Genomic DNA, 26,919 nt, shown 5'->3' with positions numbered 1-26,919 from the left:
TACACACACACACACTCTAGAATATTATTCAGCCATAAAAAGAATGAAATCTTACCATTTGCAACCACATGGATTGACCTAAATGGTATTATGCTAAAGTGAAAAAAGTCTGATTGAGAAAAACAAATACCATATGATTTCACTTACATATGGAATCTAAAAACAAAACAAACGAATGAACAAAACAAAACAGAAACAGACTCACAGATACAGGAAACAAATTGGTGGTTACTAGAGGGGGGAGGCAGGTGGGAGGGCAGGCAAAAGAGGTCAAGGAGATTAAGAGGTACCAACTTCTAGTTATAAAATAACTCATGGGGATGTAACGTACAGCACAGGGAATACCGTCGATAGTTTTGTAATAACTTTATATGGTGACAGACGACAACTAGACTTATCATGGTGATCTTTTCATAATGTACATAAATATTTAATCACTATGATACATACCTGAAACTAATAGGATACTGTTTGTCAGTCATGCTTCAATTAAAAAAAACCCTGATACATGCAATAACATGAGAGAATCTCAAAAGCATTCATACTAAGTGAAAGAACCTGATATAGAAGGCTACATAATGTACGATTTCATTTATATGACATTCCAGAAAAAGCAAAACTATAGAGACAAAAATCAGATCAGCAGTTGACAGGAACTAGATGTGGGGTAGGGGAGAATCACTACAAAAGGGGTATGAATGAGGGAACTTTTTGGGATAATGGAAATGTTCTATATCTCAACGGCAGTTGTGAGTGACTACATATTTGTCAAACTCGCCAAAAACTCCAAACCTAAAAAAGAGTGAATTTTAATGCATGTAAATTATATCTCAATAAAATAACCTTAAAAAAAAACAAATCGTCACAGATGACTGCAATGCACTGATTTAAAGATTTCAAAATCTCTATCTCTAGCCCCAATTGTCTGCCCACTAAGAAACCTCTACCTGAATCTCAAGGTAGTTCAAACTTATTAAGTGTAGCTAAACTTCCTTATCTTCACCACACCTACTCTTCTCTCCTGTATTCCTCACCTCGGTTAATGACACTATCTTCTCCCATGCTCCTGTCTCCCAAAAGAGTAGATTCAGCCACAACTCCTTCTCCTTCACATTTCATATTCAGTCACCGATCCTTCTCTCTCAGATATAACTACTCCTTTCCCATCTTTCTGCTACTGTCATGACCTCCCCTTCTACAGACTGTAACAAATGTAATAGTGCCTTCACTGGCATCTACTTTCAATCTCTCCCCACTCTGTCCCATTTGTTTGTCACAATGCCATCTGAGATAACATCCTAAAACACAAAGATGATCGCATCATACTGCTAGTTCTCAGCTGCCTAGTATACACAAAACTCTGCTTATAATTTGAGCCTCAGCATTATCCCAACTTCTCAGTTCCTGCCATTCCCTTATACATATACCCTAAAACTCTCAATAATCCACTAAACTTGCCATACCTTTTCCTTAGGCTATGCCTATGAGCATGCCTCAACTATAAGGACCTCTTCCTTACTTCAGCCAACATGACAATTCCAGTGTATCCTAAATTTAGGATGCAGCTCAATACCACATCCTCTAACAGAAACAGAGGTAACCACTAAAGAGAGGTAATCTCCCCTAATGCACCTTCAGAACTACTTGCATAGCTCTATTAGAGCATATTATAGTCATCTGCTTAACATTTACTGGGCATTGTGGGATTATGAAAATACAAAGATGAGTAAGACAAAATCCCTGCCCAGATTTCAGCTATAACTACCTATTCAAGTGTCTGTCTCACAGCCTAAAAACTAAGAGCCCTTAAAGGAGAGGTTCTTAACATCGAGTCAACTAACCCACAAAGGGATCTGTGGTTCAGTGTGCAAAATAAACTTGGATAGGGAAAAAAATGATATATTTACTTTCACTAACATCTAACCACAATTTAGCATTTCCTGCAATTAAAATGTAGGCAACAAACCTCAGAGGTATTAGCAGTTCTTATAACTTTGATCACCAAGAGGAATCATAGTTTCATCACACTATATCTAGATATCTAGAAAAATTATTTACGCTTATCATTACTTCAAAATTAGAATACTTATTAGACCCAATGCTGGCTCTTAGTATTTGAGTTAATATGTAGTACACGCTACTATATCACAAATTTAACATTTTTGACAATTATTTCAATATAATGAGGTTCCTTTATAATCTAATGTACTTTATGCATTAATAAAGATTTTTCTGAAAAGAAGTCTACAAGCTTTACCATGCTACCACAGGGGTACTCAGCAGGAAAAATAATTAAGAACTCCCGCCATAGAGGATTTCATTCTTCTCCAAAGGCCCAGCATGGTGTCTAAACTTTTTTTAAAAAAGTGCCGAGAATGTGCTTACCAAATGAATGAATCCATATACGTCTGAAGTTAATTTTTTAACTCCTTTGCATTTTTAAAACAAAGTCAAAGTACTCTTTATTTTCCAAACAGTACAGACAGTACAGTGGTTGACAGCTGGTTCTACCAACCGCTGGTTCCAGCAACTGCAGATCGTGTACTATGTTTACAACCTGAGGTTGGTGGAATGGGCCCTGCAGATACAGAGGGCTGACTAAGGGACTTGAGTACCCAAAGATTCTGGTATGGGGGGAAGTCCTGTAACCAATCCCCAGCGGATAACAAGGGACCACTGTATATCAGATAAGACATCTTATACTACTTCTAAAAAAAAAGACACTGAACAAATCTTGGGTGATGGATTTTTAAGCGCTTAAGCTTTAAGGTCAACTTTTGAAAGCCACATACCTGACATCTTTTTTTTTCATTTCATACTTTCCCACTATGCTCTGTAAGACTTTGCAAAATTCATTCACAAAGGCTCTTTGTTATTATGAAGAAGTAATCAGGCCAACTAATAAAAGTCACTCCCAGCATAAAATGAAGCCATCCCAATGCATAGGGTCTGCATGTTGAAGGAGGTAAGCAAGGTCAGACAATGGCTAAATACCAAGAAAAGAATAAACACACAATTGAAATGACCTAGCAATATGATTTTTAAACACTTGCTAGTTCTTAGAGCCCTAGAATATTTAGTATATAACTGAAATATTTTAGGAAACACAGTCATCAGATTTGAGATTCCTCCCAACAAAAGCTCTTTTCTTGAGAGGAAGGAGTCTGGAAAGCTTCTACAGCCAAACAATACTGATAAATGTCTCTTCATGCTTTCTCTCCGTAACTACTGAGTATCATTAATATCTTCTATTGATTCATAACTTATTAATAATGTTAAAAAGCTTTTATAAATATCACCTAAACAAATGAGTACATTTAGATATGCTACATATTGTTTCTGTAATAAAGTATATAAAAACGGATTCAAGTGAGCTGCCAGTTTCTCAAAAGTTCCTGGTTTCACAGAAGTATATGTGCAAGTAAAAACAATTTATGATCAAAAAAAGACACTAATGCATAGTTAAGCTACAGTGGAACATTAGTGTTTGTTTAGTATCTAGTTTCCAGTTCCAAACTACTATAAATAAGACATGAGACACCAAACAAACCTACGTAATACCAACTGGTACTAGAAGACAACAGGGCTTTTTTTTTTTTCCTGGCAAACAGTTATTTTATTGTGCATGCTATGTTTTCAGAAAGCTGAAGAATAATCTTGCCTCTGAGCTTCTAAAATTAACATGTAAACATATCAGTATATATTTAACTGAAGATTTTGGCAGGAAGAAAATGTAAAATCCCAAAGCATCTTTTGTACACAAATAAAACAAAACAGTAAGGATAAGAAACAGTTTACTAAAAAATAAAATACCTATTTAATCTAATAATTTCATGTTGAATTTATAAAATATTTCAAGATAATATTCTTGGCAGCTGTCTCTGCTCTCTTGATAAGTGTAGAATTTCATGCTAGTAATTTTAATTTAGTTCTTATAATTAGCAAGTTGGAAAAACTGAGTTTAGTAAATACATAAAGTATTTCTAGTCCCTGGCTTCTAAAACATTGTCTCTAATTCTAAAAATTTAACTCCTGAGAAATCCATTACACACCTAAGGAAAGCCAGACTACATAGCTGTGATACTACTTAAATTTCTTACTGCTATAAAGCCAGAGAAGAGATCAGCGGTTGCCAGCCATTAGGAGGGGGAGGGTCTGCTGCAGAGAGGTAGCATGAAGGAATTCCCTGGGGCATTGGAATTGTTCAGTATTGGTGGTGGTGATGGTGGTTATAATAATGTAACCACGTGTCTGGACTGAAAATAAGTACACGTAAATGCATATTCTTAGCAGCACTATTCACAACAGTCAAAAGGTGGAAATGGCCCAGATGTCCACCAGTGAGTGAAAAGATAAACAAAGTGTGGTGTATACATACAATGCAATATTATTCAGCCATAAAGAGGAATGAAGTATTGGAACAGGCAACAACATGGATGAACCCTGAAAACATCATGCTAAGTGAAAAAAGCCAGACAGTAAAGGTCACATATGGTTCTATTTATATGAAACATTCAAAATGGATAAATCCATAGAGACAATGCAGATTGATGGTTGCCAGGGACTGAGGAAGAAGACAAGGAGAAACTGCTTAAAGGATAAGGGGTTTACTTTGGAGTCATGGAAATGTTTTGGAACTACTTATAAATAGACAGAGGTGGCTATTGCACAACACTATTAACGTACTAAATGACACTGAATTGTTCACTTTAAAATGGCTAATTTTATGTTATATGAATTTGACCTCAATAAATTATATATCTAAACACATATATATGAAGCTTCATAGAAAAGCAACATAAGGGTGATAATGATGGTGACAACGACGATGATGATACAGTGGTAATGATATGTGCTTTACAAAGACCAGGGAGAGTGTAGTGTCTGCTTTCAACACGCATAACATGAAAAATATGCAGAACCCCTGGAACACTTAAAACATATTAATTAAAAAAAATAAAAAGAGTTCCATCCCTTCATAAAAATATAGTCACAGGATAAAAGGAAAAATGGATTCTTGTTTGACTGGCAAGCCTTGTTTGAATGACAAAGGTTAAAAACAACCTCAGTTTACCTTTGAAATCAGTTACTGACATTTGGTTTTGATAATTGCATCAGGATATGAAACTCATCAACAAAGTGGAAACATGGCCTTGCCTACAGAGTCCAAAAGCTGCTGTTGTTGGTGGAGAGGGAGAGCTTGTCACCAACACAAGAAAGCCCCTGATGGGTAACTAACTGCTTCCCAATTGCCAGAGCTAAGTGATAAGTTATCAAGATCACAGAACATTAAACCAGAATTTATGCCCTTATTTATTCCCAACTGGCATCTTCTGGGTGTCATTTACTGTGACAACAAGTGGGTACACCAAAAAGATTAAGACTTAGGCCCTAAACTTTAAAAATTCGTAGTTCAAATTCAAGCCTCATTAGAATGTGAAGGAAATGGAACTCTCATACATGACCGTTAAGAGTGAAAACTGGTACCACCACTTTAGAAAATAACGTGGCAAAATATAATACAGCTGAACATGTACATATCTTATGATCTATAAATTCCATCCAAGGTACATGTTCAACAGAAATGTGTATACATCTTTCCCAAGAAACTTGTAACGAAAATGTTTATAACAGCATTATTCATTACAACTTCAAATTGGAAATGATCCAAATATCTATCAACATAGTAACCTGGGTAAATAAATTATGGCATACTCACACAGTGGAATACTGTACTGAAGTAGTTCTCAACCAGGGACAATTTTGACCCCTCTCAGAGGACATCTGACACTGTCTGGAGACATTTTAGGTTATCACAAAAAGGGGTGCTACTGGCATCTAGTGGGTAGATATCAGGGATGCTGGTAAACATCCTTCAGTGCACCGGAGAGCCTCCCATAACAAAGAATTATCCCATCCAAAATGTCAACAGGGTCGAGCTTGAGAAGTCCTGGCTCACAGCAATGAGAACGAACTAGACTACACCAACTATATGGATAAATTCAAACATAATGTTGACCAAAAAAGAAGTCACAGGAAAGCACATATATATGATTCCATTTACATAAAGCTCAAAATCAGGCAAAATTAATCCCTGGTGTTAGAAGTCAGGATAGTGGGGGTCGAGAGGGTTATGAGGGGACTTTAGGAACACAGGCAATGTTCTGTTTCTTGAGCTGGGTACTAGTAACCTGGCACAGCGTGTAAACTCACTGAGCTGAATAGTTAAAATACATACACTTTTCTGAAGTGTGTAAAAAGTTTACTAAAAAATACCTCACAGCACTGTACACCACAAAAATGGAAACTGTATATAAATTTTAAAAATAAAAAAATTTTAGCAGGCTGGCCCCATGGCATGAGGGTTAAGTTTGGCACACTCCACTTCGGCAGCCTGGGTTCATGGGTTCGGATCCCGGGCACAGACATATGCCACTCACCAGCCATGCTGAGGCAGCAACCCATATACAAAAGAGAGGAAGACTGCACAGATGGTAGCTCAGGGCTGATCTTCCTCAACAACAAGAACAAAACATTTTAATGTTTTTCTACTGCAAATCAGTTAAAATTCTTATCACATTGATAAATATTTGCCTGTAAAACTTCTCCCTTGGAGTCTGATAATTCCAAGTCCTACTCTGCCACTTACCAGTTGCGTTGATCTGGAGCAAGTTATATTTTTATATCTTTTTAAAATTATAGAAGCAACAGACTTTACTGACAAGGGAATACAAACAATAAATAAGAATAAAATGTAAAAAACTCTATCCTACCAATCTTTCTCCCCAGACTTAACCACTCTCAATACTCTTGTATTTCCTTCTAGACTTTTTCCTATATATGTACAAAATAAACATACTAACAGAGTTAACATGCAAATATTTATAAAAGCAAGATCATATTGCACACTACTCTACAACTTTTTTAACTTAATATATGTGGAAATCTCTACCAGGACATACAGTTACTCTATTCTGTTTAATAGCTACACAGTATTCCAATGTATATACCATAACTTATTTAATGAATCTACTAATTATGGACACAGTAAAAACTTAAATTGGAAACAACTTCAAATAATGCTTCAGTGAACATCAGAATAGGCTTATATGATTACCTCTGCACAACTGTTGCTCTCCAAAACAGTTATACACACTCTCACCATCATAAAATAGGGCTTACTTCACTACTGTTTTGCCATAAGATATCACTCTTTCTAATCTTTGTCAGACTGATGGCTTAGTAAATTATAGACATATCTTTATTTTTTAATTATTAAGTTAAACATCATTCAACATGTTTAAAGCCACTTTAAAATGTCTTCTGTGAATTTTCTTGTTTATATCACTTGTGGAACAAGGTATTTAATCACAGTGAGTGTTACCTTCCTTACGTGTGAAACTAACCTAACACTACTTGTCTCAAAAGATGATTGAGAGGTCAAATGAGAAAAAATGGAGACCATTAATCAGTGATTGGTAACTGGGGCTGTACATCAAAATCATGTTGGAGAGCTTCAAAACAAACTTACCTGCCCAAATACCTCCCTAGAAGATTGATAATTAATTCCAGTTAGGGCAATCTAAAGGACTTTTAAAGAGGTTCATAGGTGACTCTCATGCACACAGCAGGTTGAGAACCACTGCCAAATCAGGAAATAAAGGCCATTCCCTTTCTCACATATTACCAAATATGTGCTCTCCTTTTAGATATATACAGAACCTCTGCCACTGGATTCTAAATTTCTTGGGGTTGGAGATTCTACTAAAAGCAGTCATCTATTGCTTTTCACCCTACAGACTGCTTAGAAGAGCTGAATAAAAATATTTTATGTGCAGCTAAAGCTAAGTCCCAAAGCAAACATTCTTATTTATTAAGCATATTATGTACAGGATATTGAGTTTTTCTGCTGATTATTAGAATAAAATGTCATAACTTCTCTTTCTACATTTCAAAAATATGCATAATCTTATACTATACTACCTCAAGTATATGATGGACAGCATTTATTATTGTTCATTGGGAAATTCCCTCTGAACTAGGATGCATCAATATGAGAGAGATACATGTTAACGTATTCTAATTAAGCAAAAATCAAAAGATCACATCTCAACAAATGGGGCTGGATAAACTAGATGTTCATATGGAAAACATTAAAGCTCAACCCCATCTCACTCCACATACAAAAATTAACTCAAAATGAGCCATAGATCTAAATAAAAAAGCTCAAAAATTATAAAATCTCTAAAACATGAAAAAATCTTGCTGATCTTTAAGCAAAAATTTCTTACAACACACAAAAAAACAAAATTTAAAAAGTACAATAAACTAGACTTCATCAAATTTAAGACTTCTAATCTTTGAACTATACCACTAAAAAGTAGAGGCAAACCAGAGAAAATTAGCAATACGTATTATCTTTTATCCAGAATAAATAAAGAAGTCTCACAACTCACAACAGGAAGCAAGTAATCCAATTTTAAAATGGGCAACATACTTGGACACTTTACAAAAGAAGATATATGCATAGCCAAAAGCACAAAAAATATGCTCAACCATCACTAGGCATGAGGGAAAGGCAAATTAGACTACAATGAGATGCCACTATACAACCACTAGAATTGCTAAAATGAAAAAGACTGATACCAAGTGTTGGTGATAACTAGAGGTATCACACAACGTTGGTGAGAAAGTAAAATGGTGCAACTACTTTGGAAACCAGTTTGGCAGTTTCTTATAAAGTTAAACACACATTTGCATACAACCCAGCAATTCCACTCCTAGGTATCTACCCAACAGAAATGAAAACATGTTCATAGCAGCTTTATACATAATAGTCCCCAAAATGGAAATAATCTAAATATCCATCAACTGGCGTATGAATAAACAAAATTTTGTATATCAACATCATGGAATACTGGTCTTCAATAAAAAGCAATGAACTACTGAAACAAGCAGAAACACGATGAATCTCAAAAACATTCTGCTGAGTGAAAGAAACCAGATACAAAAGAGTACATATCATAGGATTTCATTTACATGAAATTTTAGAATAGGCAAAATTCATCTATAGCGACAGAAACCCAATCAGAAACTGTCTGGGGGTGGAGGGAAGTGGGGGTTGGTTATCGACTACAGAGCCACTTGACAGGTCCATGATTCTAGAAACAATGACTCTCTCTCCTACTCTGCAGCCTCCACACTACAGTCCAGAAATTTTATCATTCCAGCTCCTATTAATTCTTACACATATCTCCTGGTCACACAAGCATGAGTTGCTCTACTAGAACACGTACAAGGGCTGTACATTAGTCAACATAGGCTAGGATATAACTATGGAGGGTGAGAGGGAGGAGAGGAAGAAGGGGGAAAGGAAGGAGGAGGAGAGAGAGAAGGGGGAAGGGAGGAGACAGAAAAGAACCCAAACTCAGTAGAGTTTAACATTTAAGTTTAACATATAAGTAAATTTCTTTCTGGCTTTAAGGTCCACCGTGAGCTCAGCTGCTCTCTAGGGCAGCTTCCTTCCAAAGGGTAGAGTTAGGGATATGGGTTGCTTTCATAGCAAGAGATGACAGCATGAAGAACTCATGTCATCCATTCCAAGCTTGACCCCAGAAATGACAAGTAAATGGCATTTACAGCCAATAAGCAACAACAGTCACATGGCCCTGTCTGACTACAAGAGCTCTGAAATACAGAAGAGCGTATGAAAATTTTCTGAGAAGTAAACAAATCTGCCATAAAATGGAACTAGTGGCTCATACGGTATGAGTATTTTCTGTTTTACTTAATAAAGCCAGACTGCTTTCCAAAGTGGTTGTACCAATTTATATTCCCATAAGGACTATTAAGAGTTTTCACTGCTCCATATTCTTGCTACTTTTTGGTACTATCCAACTTTTTGGCCTTTGCCAAACTAATGTCAACCTGCTTGCACTGTTCTTTCCCCAAATATGTTCGCTGTGGGTTTTGGTAGATACCCTTTATCTACCAAACATTATCCAGATTAGGAAAATTCCCTTCTATTCTTAGTTTACTAAGAGTTTTTGCCATAAATGGATGCTGAATTTTCTCAAGTAAATCCGTATCTATTGACTAATCATGTAGTCTTTCTCCTTCAATAAATAATAAAAACAATAACTAACACTTAGTTCAATGTCCCAGATACTGATGAAAGTGCTTTACATATACTGACTCAATCCTTCTAATGAACTAGTGAAGTATTATTTACATTTAACAGATAATGAAACTGAGGCACAGAGATTTAATTACTTGCCTCAGGTCTCACCAACAAACACAAAGCTAACATTCAAGACCAATCAGGCTGCAGCATCTGGGTTCTTAATGCTCCACCTCCTGCTACCTGTTAGGCTTTGAGCAAGTTATCTAACCTCTTTGTGCTTCAGTTCCTCATCTACAAAATAGGGATGATATTACCTACCTTGTAGAGTTGTTCTGATGAAAAAATGAATTAATATATCTGAAGTCCTTAAAATACTGCCCGGTACATAACAAGCACTGCACAAATATTTTGCTGTAACAATTACTAAGATTCTCTTATCTTTTTCATCTCTACTCATCTGTAGATCGGTCCCATTTTTTATTCCTAGTATTATTTATCTATGCCTCATTTCTTTTTATTATTTTTACCAGGTTTGCCTACTTCAAAGAACCAGCTTTCAGTTCTTTATTCTCTCATTATACATTTGTTTTCTATTTCATTAATTTGGGCTCTTAGCTTTATTGTTCCTTTCTTTCTATTTTCTTTAGGTTTATTCTATTTTCCCATTTCTAACTCCTTAAGTAGAATACTCAACTCATTGAACTTTGAACCTTTCCTCTTCTCTTATGTAAACATTACAAATTTACTGCAAGGTTTTAGCTACATCCCAAGTTTTGTAATATGGCACTTATTATAATTCAGTTCTAGTTATTTTTAAACTCCATTCACGATTTCTTCTCCTTTGACTCACAAGGTTTTCCATAACTGTTCTATGAATGTTAGAAAAGAATGTGTTTACTCCAGTTGCCAAGTGCAGGTTTCTATATATGTCTATTAAATCAAATAAGTATGTTGATTTTGTTTAAAAAATTTTTATTTTTTTTTCTACTTGACCTTCAGTAACTAGGAGAGGTATGTGAAAAATCACCTGCTATATTAGTAGATATGCCCATTTCTCCTTGGCAATTTCTGCTTTACGTATTTTCAAAATATATCGTACCTTCCTGGTGAATTAACCTTTTGTCATTATTATCATTAGTAATTTGTGTGTCTTAAAGTCTATTTTATTTGCTATGACTGGATCAGCTTTCTTTTGGTTATTTGTCTAGATATCTTTTTTTATCCTTTTGCTTTTAATCTTTCTGTATTTGTATATCTTGAGTATATATTTTTTTATAAACAGCAGCATACAGCTGGACTGGATTTTTTTCCAGCCTAACAAATTTTTGTCTTAACTGCATTATTTAGTCTGCTTTCACTTAACGTGATCCATATAATATGCTAGCATTTCTTTCAACTACCTTATTCTGTTGCTTTGTACTTGTTCTATGACTTCTCTTCATTTTCCTACCTTTTCTTACATTCTCTTTATCTTTCTATACTCATTTTCCCTCTATTAATCTGGAAATTATATACTCTACTTCTATTCATTTAGCACGTAACCTTGAAATTTTAATATGCATATTTTATACTTTAAGTTATCACTGAACTGTTACCATCCTCAAAAAAAGAAAAGAGCTTTAGAATGTTTACTTATACTCCACTCTCCACCTCAACCACTTATTCCTTCACAAGGCACTATTTTCTAGTATTTTAACTCTGTCTTTGACATGTTTGTTGTTTTTATACTGCCAACATCTGTGTAGATATACTCATGTGTACTGTTTACGTTGCTGTCTATTTCTTGTTCTTTACCATTTATTCTCGTATTGCAAATATTTTTCTATTAGTGGTATTCCCTTACCTTTTGTTTGTCTAAAGGATATATATTTGTTGCCTTCACTCTTAAACAAGTTTCCCTAGATATTCTGAAGAATTCACCAGAATTCTAGGCTTAAAGTTATTTTGTCTCAACATCACAAAGATGTGTCAGTGGATTCTTTGGAAAATAGTACAGTAGTTCTTCAAAATTGTAAACAGTGAGTTACCATATGACCCAGCAATTCCATTCCTATCACATACCCAAGAGAAATGAAAATATGTTCACATAAAAACTTGTATATAAAAGTTCACAGAATTATTCATAATAGCCAGCCAAAAAGCGGAAACAACCCAAATGTCCATTAACTGATGAACGGGTAAATAAAATGTGGGACATCCATGGAACGAAACAGTATTCATCCATAAAAAGGAATGAAGTACTGATACATGTTATATAACATGGATGAACTTTGAAAACACTATGCTAAGTGAAAGAAGACAGCCACAAGGGACCACATATTGTATAATTCCATTTATATAAAATGTCCAGAATAGGCAAATCTATGGAGACAGAAAGTAAGACTAGTGGTTGTCTACGGCTGGGACAGAGTAGGTGGCAGTCAGTGGGGGTAATTGGGAATTATTGCTAATGGGTACAAAGTTTGTTTTTGGATGATGAAAATGTTCTAAAATTGATTGTGGTGATGGCTGCACCACTTTGTGAATAAACTAAAAACAACTAAATTACACACTTTAAATGGGTGAATTATATGGTATGTGAATTATATCTCAATGAAGCTGCAATTTTTTTTTAAAAAAAGCAGGCTGAATGCAGGCATAAGTAAGGGGTGATACAGCCTTTTATTTTTATGAAATGCTTCTGAAACTGAAGATCATAGCTATGGTTGTGGTACACAGAACCACTTTAGTATTCAAACATCAACATCACTCCTCAAATTTCCAGGATCATCCACTGTTCACAAACATTTCTTGGTATTGCATTCTACACTATCTAGACCTAACTCACCTTTCACAAACCATATGGTCAAGTAAACCTGTATTCCTCAAAGTTCCTTGAATATACTTGTGGTCTTCCCCCTTGAGACTCTGCTCACGTTGTTCCCACTACCTGGAATCCTATCTATCTATCTAAATTCCAACCGTCCTTCCTCTGGCTAAACAAAATCTATCCTGCTTCTACCTACTATAGTACTTCAAACATTCTCTATGGCACTTAAATGACTGCAGCACAACATAAAATAGGTATGTTCACATCATACATTATCTATTAGGCTGTGAGTTTCTTGGCAGCCGTCTTATTCACCTCTGTATCCAGAAAGTTTGACATACTGCTTTTAAAATGGTATATGTGCAGAACTGTACTGCTTACTGCAATCACAGCAAAATTGATATCACTGGTGTCTACTTTCACATATTTTACATGGAAAGGTCTGGTTTCATCTATATCCTCTACATGTTAGAGGATAACTATATTGCATAATTATATTAGGGCTAAATATGCAGTTTGACATGTGCAACTTGTATTACATAACATATTCAGGAATGCAATCTGTGTGTCTTGGGAACTGTCACGTAATGTATACTCCAAACATGCGAATGCTAAAGAGAAATTATCAGTTTAAAGTATTCAGCATCTGTTCACTAAAAGACATATATAAGAATATTCATAGCAGCATTATTCTTAATAGTCAAAAATTAGAATCAACTCTTTGGTTGGAAATAATTCTGTATCAATAAAAGAATGAATAAATTATTGCATATTCACACAATGAAATACTACACAGCAACTACTAACGCTACATGCAACAAAATGGATAAATCTGAAATACACTGAACAAAACAAGCCAGACACAAGAGTATGTGAATACAATATGATTCTATTTATATAAAGAGACAAAACTACAGTGTTATTAAGTCAGGATAGTGGTTAACCTGCACAGAGGTGACAGAGGATGACTAGAAGGGGGAAGGAGGCAGGCTTCTAGGAAACTGCTAACATTCTGTTTCTGCATCTGCGTGCTAGTCACATAAGCGTATTCACTTTGAGGAAGTTTGCTGAGTTGTACATTTTATGACCTGCACACTTTTCTGTATATGTGTTATACTTCAATAAATTGTACTTCAAAAAGCGGAGGAATAAGATGACAGAGCAGTGGAATAAATTAAAGAAAAATTCAACTGTTATAAAATGTTTGGAGCCTCCTGCTGTTTCTCTGACAACTGTCAGTTGAATTTGCTAATCACATCCCCTCTGAATTCCTTCTGTGCCTAAAAGATCTTGTAGCCGCATGTCAAAGCAATCACCTCTACAATATTCACTTTATATGCTGTTGCACAGATTACATGATGTTAGCTTAAGTTTTATAAAGTAAATGCAGAACAGAGAACCAAGTATAATTCTATGAGGTATTAAAAAGTATACAGAGGAACAAAAAGCATATCCTTCACAGGACGTGAAGCTGGCCTTCTCCATCCTCCTAGTCCTACCCCTTGTACAGAACAGATGTTCATTCTCTTGGGAAACTGTCAAAGAAGCACCAGCCTCAAGGTCTTTAGGAACTTCAGTGAAAACGGTTGAGACAGAGGGCTGAAAACAGGAGATTATGAAAAAGAATAATAAACTCCTGGAAATTAAAAATATGATAGCTGAAATAAAAACAGACATAAAAATTCACCCAAAAATAATGTTGAAGAAATCTCCCAGAAGTAGGGTGGAAAGATATGAAGACAGAAATTGGGAGAGAAAAACAAGGAATTTGACGGATCAGTACAGAAATCTCCCCCAGAGGACTTTACTAGTAAAAGTTTCAAACAGAAGTGAGGAAACCATGTAAGAAAATTCCCCGGAACTAAAATGTCTCCAGAATGAAAGGCGCACCAACAGGAAATGAATTTTTAAAGAACAAAGGTATATTACCATGAAATTTCAGAAAAAAATAGAGAAAACTCCAAAAGCTCCTTGACAGCTGAAAGTTATGGCTTTGGCCTTCACAGTAAGCAATACTGAAAGTCAGAAGACAATGGAGCAATGCCTTCAAATTTCTGAGTTAAAATGATTCTCGACATAGAATTCTTTATCTACCAGACTTCAAATCAAACATAAAAATAGAATAAAGACATTTTCGGATTTGCAAAATCTCGAAAAATTTATCTCCATGCACTCATTCTCAGGACGCTCCTGGAGGGTTATGCACCACCAAAATAAGGGAATAATCCAAAGAGGAAGAAGTCGACGAAGCCAGTTGACAGGAGATCCTAACAAAAAAAAATGTTAAAGGAATTTCCAGGAGGAAGGCAAAAGAAGCCTCATGATGATGCTGTGGAGCAGACCTAGGGGCAAGCAGTCCAAACTAGAGCAGGAGAAGGGCAGAGGGCTCCAAGAAGAACATATCCAGGAGGAAAAAATATGAACTAATCAAGTATCTGATAGGTTTAATTAAGAGATAAGTTGTTTGAGGGGTATTTTATGGAGCTGTTGAAGGATGCAGAAATACCAAAAATTTCAAAGAAAACGAACAGAAGCAAAAAAAAGGGCAATTAACTCCAAAAAAAGTAAAAAGTACAAGAAAACATAAAATATACTTAGCTCAGTAGTGAATATTAATATTATAATAATACAGTTAACCTTGGTCATTTAAATTAACCAAAAACTATAATATTGGAAGAATGAAGGGGAAGGATATAAGTATGTGTATATATGTGCATGTTTGAGAACTAAATCTTTACCAACACAGGAAACAGAGAATGTCCAAGATGAATAAATTTTTTTAAAAACAGTACATTTGTATTATGTAGAAATACAAAAGCAAATACTCAAACAGCAAAATAATTGAAAAAGTAGTTGCCTCAAGGATCAGGATTGGGTTTGAGGAATTTACTATGATAAATTCCAGCCATAATGCTGTTGGGCTATGGGCAAAAAATTCAATATGTAAAATTTAGAGTCAGATTATCACAAGTAATGAGCTTGCCTAGGTAGCCAGTCAGGGGTTCCAAGGGTCTAGGAGCCAGTCATGTCATAGCTGGTGCATTAACATGGGGTTTTACGATCTAATGTTTAAAATGCGTCCAGGCATTTCTTTGGTACAAATTTAAGACATTTAAGTTATTCACAAATAATTTCTGCTATATTTATGCATTCTAGAAATGTACAATGTATGTTTTATATTCTAAAGTAACTAGGAATTAACCAAAATTAACACAAAATCCCTGTTTGTGGAAGTCATATCACGACTCCATTTTATTCACCTTCTCACTAACTTCACGATCTGTAGTTTCTTGACATAAGTGGAAATCTTTAAATTATGTAACAGACCACAACAGAGTGGGAAAGCAGGCCAAAAAGTTGTAAAGAGCCTGCCAGCTTCGTCCTACAAATGGGATCATAACTGTATAAACAGGAATGGCTCATTATCCCACACATTCTTGAAACCAATTCTGCCGCTCTAACCATTAGGATTAGCTAGGGAGAACTGAAAAGTATATGACAATGCCGAACCACCTCTGGGGTGACTTGGGATAAAATGCTGTTATGTCAAGAGATACTCTATATTAGGCAGTGTGAGTACAAGGATGCAGACCTCTAGAGCTCTGAATGTGTCCCCAAAGAACTAGGTTAAATTGTTGCTCCAGTTCCCGATAAGGTCTGCTTGACAATCTTAGAGGGTCCAAGGACTCAGTATGCTCAAACGGAAGGAAAAGGAATCTCATGGTACCTCAAAACCTCTTGTGTTCTTGAAATAAACTCCTACTACCGAAAGGCGTATATTAGTTCATTTATTCATTCTTTTACCCATTCAGCAAATACTGACTGTGTCAGGGAAGGCATCTGTGTGTACACACACACACACAAATTCTGAATGTGATAAGCGGTAAGAAGGGAAAGTAAGAGGTGTTACAAGGGGATATAAATGCAAGATCTATCCCATTTCTAGAAAATCAGACCACCCTTGCCATCTTAAAAAAATCAAAATAGCAATGAAGTTTTCCTTTAAATTAGTAAACATTGACGTCAAAGAAAAACCTGCTTAAATTACTCAGAGTGAATAACAACTTTGGGCAAATAACCCAAAACAGAAGCATCTTTGTTAAACAAATCAAAATTTCCTCAACTCAGTGACTATTTTTATTCACTTGTTCATTCACCAAATATTTATTTAATGTGTTCTGTGAGCCAAGCAGCAGGAATATAGCACTACACAAGTCAGACAAAGGTTGTACCTTCATGGAACTTGCCATCTAGTAAAGGATATAGATACACAAATAAGCAAAAACAACACAAGAAAATAAATTGCCATGATGCAGAAATACAGGAAAAACATGGGTTCTATTGGAGCTTGAAAGAAAGATGTGCTGTAGCTGTGTTATTCCAAATAGTGTGCAAACCAGATTATTCTCAGGAAATATTAAGTAGTCTGATTCAGAACCCAAAGCTAGAGGAAAAATGAGAAAGAAGACTGGAAAGGGTAAACTGAGGGGTGAGGAGATGTGGGAAGTAATTCTAACATTTGAGAGATTGCCATGCCATTTAATCTTCAAAACAATTCTAAGATGGTAGGTGCAATGGACACTAGGACTATCTCTCCAGCATCCACTCCCCAACTCAGACATGCACACACACACACCCCGCCTTTAATAACAACATGCTACTGCTTCGCAAGGTTATATATATACAGAAACTCTTGGAGTGGATCTGAACTCAAGTCCATCACAGCAAGATACGATTCTAGAGGCTGATATGCCAAGTTGAAGAGTTTGGACTTTGTTAACCACAAAGGCTCTGGAACTCGAATATCTGAGTTTATATCTTAATTTCATCACTCACTAACTGTGTGACCTGGGGCAAGGTTCTTAACTTCTCTGTGTCTCCATTCCCTCGTCTATAAAACAGGGATAATCAGATCCACTTTATAAAGCTATCATGAGAATTAAACGAACATGTGTAAAGCACTTAAAACAGTGTGCGGCACAGAGCAATCCCCTATTAAGGAGTAGGGAGTCAATGGAGATTTCTGAGTGATTTGCTCAGAATTATGTCTAAGAAAATCAATTTAGAAGAATGGTGTAGAGGGGAGCACACATGAAGTGGGAAAGTTATAGCAAGCTTTTACGAAAAGTGTTAAAGGTCTAAATGAGATAAATGGAAAAGAACTAAGACACTGCAGAATCTGAATCAACAGGACTTAACAAACGACTGAATGTGGCAACCAGAGACGGAAGGAGTAAAAGATGATTTTCTGATTTTCAACTTGGTAGACTAAGAGAATGGTGGTGCCAGGAACAGAAACAGAAGATTGTGTGAGGATGGTTTAGGACTCCTTTAAGAAAAGGAGATTATGCTATGTTTTATGTAGGGAGTGTTTTAAACAAGTCTTTCCTAAAAAATAATTTAAACTCAGTAGGATTTAAGACAATAATTATTATATTAGTAAGAAATGAAGTCCAAGTTTTATAAACTGAATATTGAAGTTATATTTTTCACTAACTTATTTTCTTTTAATAAACATGGGTCTAAAAAAATAAATCTAATACTACTACTCAAAGATAGAAAAGAAAATCAAATTAACAATACAATATAATACTTGCATTTATTACTGCAAAATTAGACTCTTACTGACCACATATTGACACCACAGAACATTAACATGTGATTACTTAAAATTCTCAGCTTCCCACTTTAATAAGAAAGACATGATGCTCTGTAAAGAATTATCTGTAAAGAATATTATAACTTTCTACTATTTCTTTTTTTTTTTTTAAAGGATTTTATTTTTTCCCTTTTTCTTCCCCAAGCCTTCCGGTATATAGTTTTGTATATTTTTTTAGTTGTAGGTCCTTCTAGTTGTAGCATGTGGGATGCTGCCTCAGCGTTGGCTTGATGAGCAGTGCCATGTTCATGCCCAGGGTTCGAATTGGTGAAACTTAACCACAGCGGAGTGGGCAAACTTAACCACTCAGCCATGGGGCTGGTCCCTACTATTTCTTTTTTTTTTTTTAAAGATTTTATTTTTTTCCTTTTTCTACCCAAAGCCCCACAGTACATAGCTGTATATTCTTCATTGTGTGTCCTTCTAGTTGTGGCATGTGGGACGCTGCCTCAGCGTGGTTTGATGCGCAGTGCCATGTCCGCGCCCAGGATTCGAACCAACGAAACACTGGGCCGCCTGCAGCGGAGCGCACGAACTTAATCAGTCGGCCACGGGGCCAGCCCCCCCCCCCACTATTTCTAATGTAAGATTAAAAGGTAAATTTATGGAGAAGTAGTATTTTAAAAATAATAAAAACCTTTGTGAAGGCAGCAAATCTTTAAAAGTCACACTGAGAAAACAAAACTTCTGAAATGTGGTTCTTACAAATATTGACAATATTAAGAAGCTAGCTTTTAAGAATGCAGAAGCCCAAAATGTGACATAAAATCAGAATACTAAAAGTGAAAAAAATAACTCAGCACTACACATTGTTTCTTCTACAAAAACAGAAAGCTTTAGCAATAAAACCATTTCCTTGCCTCTCATATTTACTCCACATCTATCCTACTTTCTCGCACAAAGATACCCTGCTCAAAAAAAAAAAAAAACATTAAGGTCACCAATTATCTCAAACTTGACAAATCCAGTAGATACTTTTCTGGTTCTCATCTCAGAAGAGCTATCAGTAACCAGCATACAAAACAGTTTATTACTCCAACATTTCTGAAACACTTTCTTTTCTGGGCTTTTCTACCACCACACACCCTTGGCTTTCCCCTTCTCTCTTTTGCAGTTCTGTTTGTACACTTTCCTCTCCCACATCTGTACATTTTACATTTCCTCAGCACAAAGCCCTGTTCTTTCCAATTCTCTATCTACACGCTTTTCCTAGATGATTTCATCCACTCCCTTAGTTTTAAAATTGACCATAAGCCCAAATTCTTATCTCCAGTCCCAACCTCTACTGTGAACTCCAGATTTACTTTATTAAACTGTCAAATGGACAACTCTGTGGGTATGTCACTGGCAATTAAAACTAGACAAAACGTCCAAAACAGAACTTTTGACTCTCCCTCTGTCCTTAAAATTATTTCATATATTCATTCTACAAATATTTTCTGAGCATATGCTCAGGCACTGTGCTGTACACTGGCACAACAACGTGAACTTGAGGGAGACAGATGCTAAGTTGTAAAAAGAAGTATGAAGGAAGGGAAAAGGGGGGGTGGAGGGAGGGCACAAAGGGGGAAGTGGTGTACCCACAACATGACTAACAAAAATGTACAACTGAAATCTCACAAGGTTGTAATCTATCATAACATTAATTAAAAAAAAAAAAGTATGAAGGATATCAACAGTGTGCTCTAACAGAGAATAGGGGAGAGGTCTGCTACTTTGGATAGAGTGTTCAAGACAGGCCTCCACAACATTACATTGTCTCCTTCAAAAAATGGTGTCTACCTAGCTGCTCCAGCCAAGAACCTAGGTATCTGTTCTCCACTCACAACCCATCAGGTGGCTCCATATGGTTCTAACTCCAAAATACACCTTGAAGTTGAAAAGAGCTCTCAAACAAGCAAAGAAGAGAGATGTGGACAAATAATGACAACTGTGACAGATGTCACAGAAGGAAATGCAGTAAGCTATGGAAGATAATTACAATGAAACCTAACTAGGTCTAGGAGAAATCACAAAAGGCTTCCTGGAGGAAAGATAATTAGGATAAGCTCAGATGATCATTACAAAAAGCTAAACTGAAAGGTATAGAAGACTATGCCAAGAACAGGGAAGAGCACAGCATGGCACATCCCAAAACCTAAAACAAGTCCAAGGTGATAAAATCAGAGAAGAGGGAAAGAGGATTAAGACAAGGTCAAAAGAAAGCAAGAAGTTATCAAAGACTAATGAGATCATGTCAAAAGGACAAAGAAGTCAACTTGAAAAGTCTTCCACTGACCAAATATAGATTAAAACACATTAAAATCCAAGAGCTCATGATGATATTAAAATTTATAATTAAAACAAAAACCTGGGGCTGGCCCAGTGGCACAGCGGTTAAGTGTGCACGTTCTGCTTCGGCGGCCCGGGGTTCGCCAGTTTGGATCCTGGGTACGGACATGGCACCGCTTGACAAGCCATGCTGTGGTAGGCATCCCACATACAAAGTAGAGGAAGATGGGCATGGATGTTAGCTCAGGAGCAGTCTTCCTCAGCAAAAAGAGGAGGATTGACAGCAGTTAGCTCAGGGCTAAACTTCCTCAAAAAAAAAAAAAAAAAACCTTCACTGAACAACTCATAAATTATTCGGAAAAATGATAAAATGAAACAACCAAAACTTTTATGCTGCCTTTCCTGTAGCAAAGAGTAACCAAATACACGGTAAGAAAAAGTTCTTCCAGGAAACAAATGGAGAAAGAATGAATCAGGATATCACCATTTCACAACCCCTAACAAGATAATAGATTCAGGCAATAATCAACAAAAGATGCTAAGAGCATTAACGAAAGGGGAATTTTATAATGGAAGAATAAGGCTGATACCACCTGAAATCACTAATCAATCTTAGCATCACTAAAAGTAGGACAACCAGACATTATGCAACTCTGATGGACAGGAAGTACACAGCAACATCTGTGATATATTTTTATTAAAAAAAAAAAAAAGACTGAACCTCCATCTAATAAAGTATCTAACTACCAGTTTTCAGAAAATAGAGAATAAGTTACATGAATGGTTCTCAAACTTGAGCATCAGAATCACCTGGAGGGGGCTTGTAAACACAAACTGCTGGGAACCAGTGAATTAAAGGAAACTATAAGGAAGCAAACAGCAAAACAGAGAATGGGGGAGATTTTATAGGAAAAATGACCCAATTTCAACAACAAATCATATTTTTAAAAGGGGAGGAGGCTGTTACTTAAGAATAAAGAATAAAAATTACTTAAGTGACATAACTGCAAATGGAATATGCAGACTCTTAAGATTCTGATTCAAACAAACCTACTGGAAAAAAGACATCTTGAGACAACTGAGAAAATCTGAATATAGACTAAAAATAAATTATATTAAGGAATTTCTATTAATTCTGTTAAATATAACAGTAGAATAATGGCTGTGTTTAAAAAATTACCTTATGGGGAAAAAAAATGGTCAAGGCTAGAGACCTTACAAAAACCACACCACACAGGGCCACTTTAAGGAGTTCGTGCCTACACTGAATGGTTTAACACATAAGCATGAGATCATCATAGCAATAATGACTTCTGGTTCCTGAAAGCCATGTGCTAAGCACTGCATTAAGTACATTACACGACTTATCTCTTTGAATCCTTAAAATAACTCTGTAATGGAGACCTAAAATTCTATACCATTTTGCCTGCTCATAATCAGAATTTACACTTTTTCAAAGGATGAAGTGTTGAGAGTAGTTTGCAGAAAGGCGAGTGATGGAAAAGACCAATTAACAGGTTGTTTTAACAAGTCAAGAATTCCTGCTACAGACAGCAAATGCTCATGCAGTGGAAACAAAACAAAAATATAGAAATTGTTTTTGAACAAAACATGAATTATATCCTACATTTAACTCTGAAATAACCTTCTTCACTAAATTAGACATTTTTTTCAAGAATTTTATTTTTAAAGCAATCATTTTATATGTACTGCAGTTACTGGACTTACACTTAATTCTTAATTCCACTGGAAGGTGGCCTGATGGAGAAAACATAAAGCAGTGTCTTCTCCTAGAAAGCACTTTCTCTCTCAAATTCTTCAGAAGATGAAAACAAGTGATTATTTTAATTCTATAAATGACTGAAATGATCTCCCTCCCTGTGATACTCCCTGTAATGAAACTTTGGCTCCCTCCTAGGAATCTGCTTAATTCTACAAATCTTAACAGGCCTGTTCCTAGCTATACATTACACATCAGACACAACCACCTTTTCCAATGGGCTAACTATAAAAGACGAATACTGAAAGGCTCCTAAGCCTTCTTTATCACAAGCCTCTCCTATCCTAGAGCTCTACTGTGGCTTTTCGCACTGGGTTCCTGTATACTGCTTACTCTAGGAACTGACTCTTAGAGGCTGAGCTACACTTAGATGCCAAAGGCTAACTGTGTCCAAGCCCGATTTAACAACTTAAGCTGACTAAAACAAAACAAAACCAAAAAAGGAACCTAGAAAGGAAAACATGGTATACTAGAATGAACATTAAATTTTAGTCCACTCAAAAACCTGAGTTACAGAAAAGATGCTGAACATCATTTGTTATTAGGGAAATGAAAATTAAAAGCACAACAAGATACCACTATACCCACTAGAACGGCTATTATCAAAGATTCAACAATGGTTAAGCTAGTAAGTTTTATATTATGTGTTTTTTACAATACTTTTTTTTAATTGAGTTCGTAATAGTTTATATCAATGTGAGATTTCAGTTGTCCCTTATTTCTTGACTGTCATCACATAAGTGCTCCCCTTCACCCCCTATGTCCCTCCCACCCCCTTCCCCTGGTAACCACTGAACTGTTTTCTTTGTCCCAGTACTTGTTTATATTCCACCAATACAAAAAACTTTTAACTAAAAAAGAACAGACTAACAATATCAAGTATTGGAGAGGATGTAGAGCGACCATAACCTTCATACACTGCTGGTAGGAATACAAAATGGTACAATTACTTTGGAAAAGTTCGGCTATTTTTTTTAAAGTTAAGCATACACTTAGTATTTGCCCCAGCAATCCCACTTCTAGGTATACACTGAAAAGAAACAAAACCATATGTCCACACAAAGATTTGTACACAAATGTTTACAGCAGCATTGTTCATTACAACCCAACTCTGGAAACAAACCAATGTCTGCCAACTGGTGAATGGATAAACAAATTACAGTATACCTGTACAACTGAATACTACTTAGCAGTAAAATGGAAGGACCTTCTGATAAATACAACCACATGGATGGAATCTCCAAATCATCACTCTGAGCTAAAATAAGCCCGACAGAAGAGACTATAAACAGTATGATTACATTTATATGAAATTCTAGAAAAGTCAAAACTGCTATCATTAGACAAAAAGCAGTTCAGTGATTGCCCTTGGTGAGGAGGGGTTAAGGACTGACTGCAAAAGGGCACAAGGGAACTTTTTGGGTGATGAAAGTTTCTAAAACTTCACTGGGGTGGTGGGTACACGACTGAATACACATAAAATTCAGACAACTGTGCACTTAAAATGGCTCAATTTTATTGTATGTAAATTATAGCTCAGTGAAGTGGTTTAAAAAAAGATCCGGGTTAATCAGATCTGCAAGTTACTAGCTGTGTGACATTAACCAGCTTTCATTTTCTCATACGCACATTTGAACACGCTTTATTTTTAAAGCAATCACTTCTATAGTGTACCGCAGTTAATGGGCTCACACATAATCTTTACTTCGACTGGAAAAAAGATCATCTAGTTACAGTGCTACTTGCCCTATCTCACAAGGTTGTTGTGAAATACCACATGAGATAACTAATGAGAAAGTGCTTTGGCAACTCTAAAGAAGTATTACACAACTGTATAGTAAACTTTACATTTTTAAAAAACAAACGTGAAAACGTTTTTTTCACGAGTGACTTGAGACCCTTGGAAACTGGAGTACCCCAGAGTCAATCTTTGCCCAGAAATAGAAAGCCTACTTGAAAGCCACCTTTTTAATATCCCTCCTGAACTTGCTTTCTACTGACTCTTAATTAACTGAATGGTTCAATGTGGTTTTATCTAGACTGCACTTTCATTTTTCAAAAGAAAAACACTAAGGAACTGTTCAAAGAAAATCATTAGATAAGCATGGCAAGACATTTATTTTCCAGTGGAAAAGACGAAAACCTAGAAAACTGTCTTTTATTAAGCACTTTTCCAAGATGTTCAAAACTGAGATTTTTCTTCCTCTAAAAGTCAGTTAAATTTTTCCATTTAATACTTCAATTCCACATGTATTACTGAATGTTTACTAATGTGATCTGCATTAGTGAGAGAGCGTGAATAATTTTAAGAACACCAAAACCTTTTAAACCAAGGTGGTACACTCATTTCACACTTCTGTTGCAAAATTTAAGAGATTCTCATTTTTTCCTACTACTAATGTACTACTGGGCTCTTTGCTATCCTACCAGGTTTGAGTGATATTTGACATCTAGCCTAGTTATATTTACAAGTTTCCACACCGCAACAAGTAGTAAGGCTGTTTGGAAGACATAATCTCTTCTTCAAATGCAGTTTGGCGACTAAATTTTACCTTGAATTCAGATTTACATTGCCTTACCATTTTAAAGTTTTTCTACCAGCAACAGGTACTGCAACCAAAAATTAAATAGCCTGTAATACTACAAAATATTTTGCTGTCGTTTTCAATAGTTAAAGATTCCTTTTTAGCAACGGTTCTACGGGGATGATTCTATTGTCAATTCTATGGCCATGCTTCATTTGGTTCGGTCCTGCTTCACTGTCGGTAGTAACCATAACCTCTTAGGTTTCACATTTCTCCTTCGATAACACTAAGGCCGTTCGGTCCGGTAACTGCACACCTCCAATTTTAGTTTCCAAGAAACCTTAAAGAACGGCACCTTGCCTACTCGCTCCTCCAGCCTTCTCTACACTCAGAAGGTTGGCCAAAACGTGCAGCTCTCTCCTCACCTCCAGCCAAGCTGGAATGGAGCACCCAGAGGGCGACTGGTCGCAGGGAGGAGGGGAGAACTTCTCCACCCGGAGGACGGCGGCAGAGATCCAATCCAGCCCGCGCCCAACTACACTCGCCGTCAGGAAGGCGTGTGGACCCTACGCTCAGGCCGCGGGGCTCGGTCCCGAGGGCAGAACTGCGCGTGGCTGCCGAGCAGGACGTAAACAAACCGACCCCGAAGAGGGGGAAGGGGCGCCGGCGGGAGTAGGGGGTGGGGAGAGGACCTCGCTCCAACCCTCCAGCGCAGGTCCGCAGCTGCCCGTCCCCTCCCGCCCGCGGGCCAGGGGTCCAGGTCCCCGCGCGGCACCGCCGCACGGGTGTGAACACCGAAGGCCCCAGCTCTTCCGAAGCTCGGAGCCCACAAGGCCACCGACTCGGCGCCCCCCGCCCCGAAGCGCCCTACCTGAACGCGCAATCCGGGTCCCGCGCGTCCCGACCGGATGTGCCCAGCCCGCTCCTCTTGCTGAAGAGCTTCTGGAACAGCGTAGGGGCCATGCTGGCCACGGCCAGGCCGGGGTCGCTCCTCAGGGCGCTTGCTAGGCCCCCGCTCCTACAGCCGCCCCGCCACCCCCATGGGCGCCTCAGTCATATGACAGAAATTAGTCACTTCAAACGGCCACGGCGCGCGGGGCGGGGCGCGAGGCAAGGGCGGCGTCCATTGGCTGGCGGTGAGCCGCATCACGTGGCGGTGCGAGGAGCAGGGGCAAGGCGGGGGCGTGGGGCGGAGCTGGCGCCCATAGGCTGGCGAGAGGATTCCCTCACGTGGCAGCTCACGGGGCGGGGCGTGCGCGGAAAGGAGGGGCGGGGAGCGAGAACGGGGCCGGGGAAGTGAAGGAGAAACGCGCCCAGGTCCGGTCCTTCTCCGCGACGCTGTCAGCTGCTATCTGAGGCTAGGGCGGGGTGGCGCGGGCACGACGCCAGGGACTTGAGAGTGCAGAAGCCTTCGGCTCCCCGCACCCACAACAGAGCGATGTTTAGAGCACCACTGGCAGCCGACCCTCCCCCGCCGTCCCTTCCTTAGCCTCTATGGCTTCGCACCTCTATCCGGCGCTTGGCTAGTCTGGCGGCCCCCTGAGCAGAGAAGGCGCCGGAGCGTACCCATGAGGCCGCGGCATAGGCTGGACTTCGAGCCCGGGGCCAGAGGCCCGCCCGCGCGGGGCCGTGAGAGGTTTGGGCTCAGAGCTTGACAGCGCGGGGCTGGCTCTCGGGGTCTGGTGGAGGACCCTGCCGAGACGCTCGCCACAACCATGACTCCTAGCAGAGACGGCCTCGGCCGGGACTGCG

The 26,919-nt window shown here is 37.6% G+C and overlaps 1 protein-coding gene across 2 annotated transcripts in view; it reads right to left on the bottom strand.

Moving 5' to 3' along the window:
* Nucleotides 1–26,220, bottom strand: part of FNIP1 (folliculin interacting protein 1) — a 129,660-nt gene extending 103,440 nt beyond the window's left edge. For both annotated transcript variants that reach the window (XM_046668275.1, XM_046668276.1), the window contains exon 1: nt 26,039–26,220. In XM_046668275.1, coding sequence (XP_046524231.1) covers nt 26,039–26,130 — 92 coding nt within the window. In that variant the 5' untranslated portion in view covers nt 26,131–26,220. The remainder of the gene's footprint in view (nt 1–26,038) is intronic.
* Between the last annotated feature and the right edge of the window lie 699 nt (nt 26,221–26,919).

The sequence above is a fragment of the Equus quagga genome, chromosome 7, assembly GCF_021613505.1.
Source record: "Equus quagga isolate Etosha38 chromosome 7, UCLA_HA_Equagga_1.0, whole genome shotgun sequence".
In the NCBI taxonomy this organism is placed as follows: domain Eukaryota; kingdom Metazoa; phylum Chordata; class Mammalia; order Perissodactyla; family Equidae; genus Equus; species Equus quagga.
The sequence above is the reverse complement of the archived record's forward strand: the minus strand, read 5'-3'. Positions and strand labels throughout refer to the sequence as shown.